At 47.7% G+C, this 9,706-nt stretch overlaps 1 protein-coding gene across 1 annotated transcript in view; it reads right to left on the bottom strand.

The window, feature by feature from the left end:
* The window catches only part of LOC311340263 (beta-1,3-N-acetylglucosaminyltransferase lunatic fringe-like), an 8,233-nt gene extending 3,954 nt beyond the window's left edge, over positions 1-4,279 (bottom strand). Inside the window, exons 1-4 of the mRNA XM_084465151.1 lie at positions 3,747-4,279; positions 1,265-1,313; positions 556-658; positions 46-199 (exon numbers count right to left, since the gene is read on the bottom strand). Of these exons, the coding sequence (XP_084321277.1) occupies positions 46-199; positions 556-658; positions 1,265-1,313; positions 3,747-4,157 (717 nt within the window). The 5' untranslated portion in view covers positions 4,158-4,279. The remainder of the gene's footprint in view (positions 1-45; positions 200-555; positions 659-1,264; positions 1,314-3,746) is intronic.
* Positions 4,280-9,706: the final 5,427 nt, after the last annotated feature.

Genomic DNA, 9,706 nt, shown 5'->3' with positions numbered 1-9,706 from the left:
TGCGATGACCTAGAGGACAGTGCCAGCTCTGAATCAAACACGCACCTGGTGTGTGGAGGCCAGCCTCTCGGTGGCCTGAATGGGTCTCTCCAGGCTGGGCCGGCCCAGGTACACGTCCTGGGTGTGTCTGTACTGGGACAGCAGCTTCACCAGGGAGCCCACGTTCACGTAGTTATCGTCATCCACATGACAGAACCACCTGGAATGATCACACACACACACACACCTGCAGTCAGTGTGTGTGTGTGTGTGTGTGTGTGTGTGTGTGTGTGTGTGTGTGTGTGCGTGCGTGCGTCACCGGCCTTTGTTTTGGAGAGTGTGTGGACCATGTGTTGTGGTGCTGATTGACAGGAGGTCCACCATAGTTTTGGCTCTGGTCCAACATCAACAGAGTTAATGTGTTTATTATGTATGTATGTATGTATGTATGTATGTATGTATGTATGTATGAATGAATGAATGTATGTATGTATGTATGTGTGGATGTGTGAATGCGTGTGTGTGTCTTATGTACGTGTACGAGTGTGTGTGTGTGTGTGAGTGTGTGTATCTTACTTCTTGCCAGAATGGATAAAGGCGCTGTATTCCTGGGCCATCTTACAGGACAGAGCCTGCCGACTGTGACTGGCGGAGCAGTTGGTGTTGATCAGGTGACCTCCTGAGGACGACCACACACACACATTAACATTAGACCATTCTGTCCAACGTGACCCACACGTGCACTGACCACTACAAAGAAATGAGCTGCATGAACAAAAAACAACTGGGAAGTTCAGAGTAGCTTTAGAAATCACAAACGTGTGTTGTTATTGTTGTTGTTATTGGTGCACAATAGTTACATCTCAGACACAAAGCACATTCTACTTTACAATAATAACAAAAAGTAATATATACACACACCCATGTTTTTACAGTCACACATCCTATGATGTAAAAATACATCCAAGGGTCGGCCTTTAGCTTGCAAACAATAACTCAAAGACCACATTTGATCCCAACTTCAAAATATTGTTGTCCATGGCGACGTAATGCTTGGCTAAGGTGAACAAGACCGGGTGACTGGAGCCAGGGTGACTTCCTGTGTGCACAGGAAGTCACGTTCTGCCCAGTCAGCAGCGGCAGCAGGTTCCTGGCTCCACCACAGGCCTACTGCAGCCTTCCTGTTCCACCTCCCTGCCAGCCCAGATAACACTGCTCATTGTGTGTGTGTGTGTGTGTGTGTGTATGTGTGTGTGTGTGTGTGTGTGTGTGTGTGTGAACTCACCCATTCTCTTCTTCAGTTTGTCATCGTCGCCATCAGTGAACACGTACGTCTGGAAAGTAAACACACGGTAATTAATCGAGGGGCTTTGGTGTTGTTTCTGTGGTAAAGCCAGAACATTTTTCCAGACCCATTGTCCGTGGGCTTGTTTTGGACTCCAGGTGAGACTCCGGCCCCACCTGCTCACACACACACACACACACACACACACACACACACACACACACACACACACACACACACACACACACACACACACACACACACACACACACACACACACACACACACACACACACACACACACGCATACCAAACCTACGCACACACACGCTAATTCTACACATATATGTACCCATAATAAACACATTAACCGTGTTGATGTTGGACCAGAGCCAAAGCTAAGGTGGACCTCCTGTCTATCAGCACCACAGCACATGGTCCACACACTCTCCAAAACAAAGGCCGGTGTGTGTGTGTGTGTGTGTGTGTGTGTGTGTGTGTGGTGAGTGACAAGGTCAGGGGTCCTTCGACACTCAGGAAGCCAGCGGGGACCCCGGGGCTTTAGACAGGAAGTACATATCTACACCCTGCGTACACACATGCACGGCGTCAGACAGACAGACATGCACGGCGTCAGACAGACACGCACGCCGCCAGACACACATGCACGGCGTCAGACAGACACGCCACCAGACACACATGCACTGACTGCCAAGATAAACACATTTCCAATCAACACCAGCCCCCATGTGCTGCCCCAATTACAGAGATCCCTCTCAAATAATGAAGGAAAAACCGACAGACAAGACAGCCAGACAGAAAAAAATAAAATAATAATACATACGGTAACACCCCATTCAGCTTAAGTTTGTACCCATCAATGCCGTGTTAATAGAAGGGGTATGGGAATGGATGTGAGGGAAAGACATTTCACATATCACATCATATCCTAATGGACTAGGTTTGGTCGAGTACTGTTGTAACCAGAGCTTGTCTAGAAACCAGCCAGCTAAAACAACCTGCATGTCAGCCTGTTACTAAAGGACTAGTGTGCTGACGTTCAGCCAGCGTTGTATCATTTGCCACGCCGCGTCTTCCGGTGGACACACGTAGCGCGGGGGGGGGGGGGGAGACCCGGGTGCCAGGTCGCCGCGTGGACGAATGTTAACCATATTTCATTTGCATACACACTACCCACCACATTGTGGTCGGTACGAAGCCGGTTTAGAACCAGCAAAGTAGTGGTCCTTTCAAGTGAGCAAAGAAAGTGAATGATTCAAAACGTTTCAGGAGGGTGACAACCCTGTTATCAAAAGATACTCCTACCACCTCTATAAAACCTGTCATGGCGTCATGATGCAGACTACAAGGCTAAGTTCTTTACAACAAGAGCAGCCTGGGGAGAGCCAGACAATGGCAGCAGCAGTAACAAACCAACATACAGGAGGAGGAGGAGGAGGAGGAGGAGGAGGAGGACAATGTTGTCCCGTGATCACACGGCCCGTCATTTCCCACGAAAAGCACGGTGGATTCCCACAGCTTTAGTTGTATAGACAGGCAACACTGCAGTCTTTCTTGTTTGCACGTTTGACTGCGTGCGTGTGACTGTGTGTGTGTGACTGTGTGTGTGTGACTGTGTGTGTGACTGTGTGTGTGTGTGTGTGTGTGTGTGTGTGTGTGTGTGTGTGTGTGTGTGTGTGTGTGTGTGGAATTAAAGCATGCCTTTAGTCAGCAAAATGACAATATAGGGGTGTGTTGGGAACGCAGGTAATGTTACACACCACCTGAGCGTGAGAGAGAAGACACAGGAATGTCTTCCCGCCAGTTACACGCACACACGCACTGACGCGCGCACACACGTCAGCTGATTTTTCCCCATGTCGAGACGAGACGTCTAGGGAGTGTTTATATGTCAACAAATGTATGGGCCTATAGGCGAGATCAGTGAGATGTTTTAGCCTATTCCAGTGCCAGTGTAAAAGCATTTCTATCAGTTCCATTAACGATTCTTACATTAGCTTATAAGCCAGAGCAAATATCTGTGATTTTAAGTATAGTATAGTATAGTAATAGATTTTAAGTATCCTGGTATAGTTTTACCAGGATCAAAGAGAAATCATTTCGTGGGTTTAAAATCTTTTTAGTAGAGAGGTAAAAGGGCCATTTGCATTTTGCATGCATGCATCTTAATAGCGCGCATGCGATAGGCTGACCATCCATAAAATCGTCTCGCGGAGGAATATGGATTAATGAAGTCCTAAAGGAGTTTATTTGATGGCCATTGCAATTCATAAAAAAAATTTGGCCTAATGAATAATTAATTCAGAAATTAATTCGGTTCTATTCACATTCACAGGCTATAGGCTATCATAGACCTGGGAGATAGACGCTATGTCTGCCTGATGCTGTATTGCTCTGACATAGCCTACACATCATAGGTCTATGTTATCATCACATGACAGAATTTCATGACATTTAATACCTGTTGTAAACTTCGGGACATCCATGTCTCCAACAGCAGGTCCAGCCGCAGTCTGTGGTACTGGCGGGTGGTCTTCACGGCAATAAACAGGTCGGCTGGAGACAGGTTCTCCACCGCCCGGGACGGGGACGCTCTGGTCCGTCTGGGAGCGTCGATCGCTCTCCTCTCCCGCGCCAACTTACTGAAGTAGGCGGAGAAAACTTTGCCCCGCGATCGGTCCGGTTCTACGCCGCTTCTAGCCGCCGAGGTCTGCCCGTCTCCGAGGTAGAGACCCGTGAGAGGCACGTCAAGCAGCACATTGTTGTTGGGGTGCGCGACGACCAGCAGAAGAAGCACGAACAGCAAACAGGTTCCCGTGAAGACCCCAGATGAGAGGTTGTTGTGTTTGGGTCTCCCGGCGTTTTTCATCATATTCGTTGGGAGTAGGGTCCTAATTTGGATTCCTGTTCAGATACAATAACTAATACGTCTTATTATGTTGCTCTCGCAACTGACACATCTTAAAACTGTCCATGTGGTGTCTCTCTGCTCACTCCTCGCATCATTATGTCCAATACGTCCACAGCTCACACACGCGTTGCATTTAAAGAGATGGGGGAGCCAGTGGGCGGGGCCTGCTGTTAAGCGAGATGTGGATGGATGTCTCCTATGTGTGTGTGTGTGTGTGTGTGTGTGTGTGTGTGTGTGTGTGTGTGTGTGTGTGTGTGTGTGTGTGTGTGTGTGCGCGCGCGCGCGCTGTGTTTTCGTGGGCAATTGGCGGGGCAATCGAGGATACACTTGCAACTCTAGCAGTCTTCAGCGCACTAAGGAGAAAATAGTGTCCCTTCGCAAATGTGCTGCTGTCTTTTATCCTTTTTCCAAAGCTAGGCCTACTCTCTTCAATTCGTTCCAACACTGCACATTCCATTTCTTTCATGGTGGTAATTTACGGTAAAATACTATTTTTGTTCAGCCTCATGGAAACTGCTTTAGTTACATATAAAAAAACAACTTTCTGATAAGCGGTGCAGAGGAGAGAAAAAAACTGCAGGTCTGCTATATTCAGTGCACGCCATTCCTTTTACAAACTTACTTTAGCCGCCAGATTCTCTGTTCTTGTATTTCAAAGAAAAGCGAAGAAGAAAGAGGAGAGCTGTCAGTTTTTAATCCTCTTGGTTTGGAGCGGAACAGCTGCATGGACACACAAACTATGTATACCCCCCCAGCCCTCTCTCTCTCTCATACACACACACACACACACACACACACACACACACACACACACACACACACACACACACACACACACACACACACACACACACACACACACACACACACACACATACACACACACACGGTTTCTCTCTCTCCCTCCCTCTCTATATGTTTCTCCTCCCCCCCAACACACACACACACACACACACACACACACACACACACACACACACACACACACACACACACACACACACACACACACACACATACACACACACTCCCTCAGATGTTAGCTTTCATTAAATGTTCTTGTTTTATTTAACGTTGGCAATATAATGATGCTCTCTGATTACAAGTGTATGTGCACATGGTGTGAGTTTGTATGTGTGTGTGTGTGTGTGTGTGTGTGTGTGTGTGTGCGCGTGTGTGTGTGTGTATGTGTGCGTAAGTGTGGAGATTATTGCGGTGGCTGGTGAATGTAGATGGCAGCTCTATTTATAAACTAAGTCACATCTGTGTAGAAGCTGTGTGTAAATATGCCTGCGCGCCATATTCCCTGTCTCTGTCCTCCTGTGTCCTTTTGTCTCGGGCGGCTAGATAATGAAGCCCGCTTTGAAGTTCCTACAAACTGTTCAACGTGTGGCGGTCTTCAAAGATAATACTCATAGGCACGGACAGCCACCTTCTGCAGGCAGCCGTCTTGTCTTTTGAGGTCTTTCATTTGTTTGTTCTCTCTTTCTCTTTCTTTCTTCTCTTTTACTCTCTTTTTGTCTTTCATTCTTCTTCTTTCATTTTCTTTTCATCTTTCTTTCATTTTCATTGTAGCTGGGTGTCAAGGTGATTCAGCGTCATTATTTTCTCTGTACTTTATCTTTGATTTATATTGGATAAAATTGTTGCTGCATGTTTTGCTTTCTGTCTGAGGGGAATAGAGAAGTTGAGATGCAGGTCTGCATGTTGAGATGCAATTTTGGCGGCATGTGGCTCAGGAGGTAGAGGGGGTTGACTGAATGAATGTGTGTATGAATCGGTGAATGTTAGGCAATATTGTAAAGCGCCCTGACTGGCCGCTGGTTAGAAAAGCACTATTTTTAAGTCAATTTCCATAAAAACATTAAACGACTTAGTCGCTTCACACACTTCTCTGCTATCTTTACTCTCTGTGCCTCCTCCTCATCATCCCTCCAGCCGTTGCTGTGTGTTGTCTGTTATTGTGTTTTCTTCCGCTCATCGTCCATATGTGACAGAATTCAGAGTATAAGGTCACCGTTTTCCAAACTTGAAGTTGGGACTTTTCCCCCTGCTTCCTCCTCTCCCAGTCCAACCTCCAAACACTCTCACACGCACGACACTCATGCACACTGGTACTGTACATAAGCAAGTGACCTCACACAAATGCACACACACACACACACACACACACACACACACACACACAACCACACTCGCACACACACACACACACACACACACACACACACACACACACACACACACACACACACACACCACACGTGCACACACACACGCACACACACACACAGACGACACAAATGCACAAATATGCAGATACACACACAGGCGCACATACACACACACACACACACACACACACACACACACACACACACACACACAGGTGCCTAGTCACACATACATGAACCCTCGCAGACTTGAGGACTTGTTGGACTTGTTGTTCCAGACTAATGGGATCATGATGGTCATCCACAATGTAAACACAACATACAGTAAGAAGCAGAACAAACAAACAATCTTTCTTCTCATCTGGGGGGGTTGGTGGGTGGGTGGCTGTACCACCACATCGGGGGAGGGGACAAGGGGACGAGGGGACAAGGGGACAAGGGGACGAAGGGAGGGAGGATATGGATAGCGAAGCAGAAGGATGAGTCCCATGGTCATCGTCTGCAGCAGAGCTCTGTGGTTGATATGGCGTCAGACTTCAATCTTTTTGGGGGCTTGTAATCCACAACGTGATATTGATTAAAGCGTTTCTGCACACATACACACACACACACACACACACACACATACACATACGTGCGCGCGCACGCACGCACACACATGCACACACACACACACACACACACACACACACACACACACACACACACACACACACACACACACAGATACCAAATACCAAAAACCAAAATAATAAATAACGGGTATACTGTATGTGTGTGTGTGTGTGTGTGTGTGTGTGTGTGTGTGTGTGTGTGTGTGTGTGTGCGCGCGTGTTTGCGTGTGTGCGAGTGTGGATGAGGATGTTGAGGGAGCCATAGTCTGAGGAGAGGAGGAGGTTGCTGGTGACTTTCAGGGGGGCGGTGTCAGTGCTCTGGGAAAATCCGAACCGGATTGAACGTGTTCATTCGGAGGCCAGGTAGGTTTTGAGTTGGAGATAGATTGGAGATAGGTCTGAGGCGGTTGGGAGTGAAAGGGGGTATAGAGCCAGCAGACAGGGAGGAGTTTACCACAGCGGTGATGGATAGGGCTGACAGTGGGGAGACAGGCCTTGACCAGGGTGGAGGGGACGTGGTCCGGGGGTGGGGGGGGGGGGGGGGGGGGTGGCAGTCTCCATGCCAATGAGGCGTGTGGAGAGTTCAGGGGGAGAGATGGGTGGAGTCACAATCATATGATATTCCGCAAGCAGGAATACATCATGGATGACCAGGCAGCTACTTAGACAAAGTGGATTATCTCAGACCATGTGAGTCCATTATAAGTTACCCCAGCTTCAAATACCACCCAGAATGTGTGTGTGTTTGTCTTTGTGTGTGGGTGTGTGTGTGTGTGTGTGTGTGTGTGTGCGTATGGTTGGTGTCCATATATGTTGCGTGTGTGTGTGTGTGTGTGTGTGTTTGTGTGGTTGTGTGTGTGTGTGCGCATCGGTAAATGTGTGTGTGTGTGTGTGTGTGTGTGTGTGTGTGTGTGCGTGCGTGTGTGTGCGTGTGTGTGCGTGTGTGTGTGTGTGCGTGCGTGTGTGCAAGTGCGTGTAGCTCTGGACTGCTTGTGATGTGGGGAACTGAGGCGAGGAATCTGCGATCACAAGATTCCACCAGGGTTAACTTAATGAGTGCGCTGTACAAAGTCTATTTGTTTTTGGGGAAAAGTAATGATAGCCAGGAGGAGAGCTAGAACACACAGCACACATTTAGATTCATAGATGGGGCGCGAACCAATGGCGCTCTGACCCTGGAGTGCTATTCGCATCAATGCTGTATATTCAGCCTGACAGATACAAATAGACACCGGGCAAGCAAATGATTTGGCACTAGTCCAACCACCTATCATTTGATCTCGGCTTGATTTGATCTCATCAAGTTGTAAGCGTTCACTATCAAGCATCAATTCGTCTTCTTTATTGAGATTCAAACACTTGCTGAATGCGTCCCAGCCTTCATGTCTGCGGGTCTACATTCCTCTGTCCTTGCTATGTGCACATGACTCTGTGTTGTGGAGAGGGTTTGTGCGTGACTCGCTGGCAGTCTGCGGCGTACACAGGCCGTCCCATCAGGCCGTCCCTTCAGGCCATCCCATCAGGCCGTCCCATCAGGCCCTCTTCGTGCTCCGGGCTTGTCGGTATCTGCCTGGCGTTCTCTGCGGTTTCATTGGAATTCTTCTGATCAAATACTTTTGCCAGGCCTTGATCTGCAGATCTTGCTGAACACGAAAGGCTGGAGGGCAGTGTTTCTGAAGAGGGGGTACTCCATGGAGGGGTCCAGGGGGTACACGGGCAATTTCAGTTTGGTTTTAATATTGATTATGAACGTTCCCAACTGAATAGAGATGGGTTGATTCTGAATACTTCCTTAGTCGATTTCGTAGGTCAAGTAAGTGAGCAAAAGCCCATGCTTCTAACTAAACATACAAAGTATTTGCACCACCCATTAAAATAACAGAGTAACGCCTGATCTCAACAGATAGAGAGGTTGGGTCTTTCTGTCCTGCCTCCTGCCTTTATTTTTTGGATTGAATTTGGTTTTGTCGTAGAGCTCTTGGGACAAATAAAGTGAATAATATGGAGTCAGATAAGTCTGAATATTCAGAATATAAATCTTGCATATTTGTGAATACTTCATTATTCCGAATGACAAAAATACCTTTCAGAATTCGAACTGTGCATTTAGGGTTATTAAACCTAACCTACCTTAATATTGGCGCGTGGTATGGGAAACAGGATCTGTGGCCAGTGACTCCTCTCAGTGGGACCACAGGGCGATGGCGCACCACTCGTCGTACAGCTGGAAGAACCGTGTGTGTGTGTGTGTGTGTGTGTGTGTGTGTGTGTGTGTGTGTGTGTGTGTGTAGATCCTCTGAACTTGAATGTGCGGTCGTTGCCTGCCCTCAAGTGCTTAGCGGTGCAGCAGCTGGTGCTGGGCAGGCCATCACTCCTAGAGACATCCCAAAGGTAGGGAAAGCAAGGGAAAGGAAAGGCTAGTCAGCACATCAGCAGAGTGGACGCTGGAGATGGATGCAGAGATTAACTTGTGTTTACATTGCTGCGATTCTAATCAGTAACTAAACTCCTAAAGGCCTACAGCAGATTGTGTGTTGCGTACAATGAGATGCAATGTACTCATTACGTGCTGTCTGTGAGTCAGTAGTAAAGGCGACGTACACCCCCTCCTAACTTCCAACGTCATCGTCAGATGCTACGTGTTGCGATAGTCTGTTCATTGTGTCAGTCTTCCAAGTGTTAAGCTTGTTGTTTCTGTATTTGTCGGCCTGGGGCATGTACA

This window comes from Micromesistius poutassou (assembly GCF_964030765.1).
Source record: "Micromesistius poutassou genome assembly, chromosome: 3".
NCBI lineage: Eukaryota > Metazoa > Chordata > Actinopteri > Gadiformes > Gadidae > Micromesistius > Micromesistius poutassou.
Note: the sequence above shows the minus strand (reverse complement) of the source record. Positions and strands in the feature narration are given on the sequence as shown.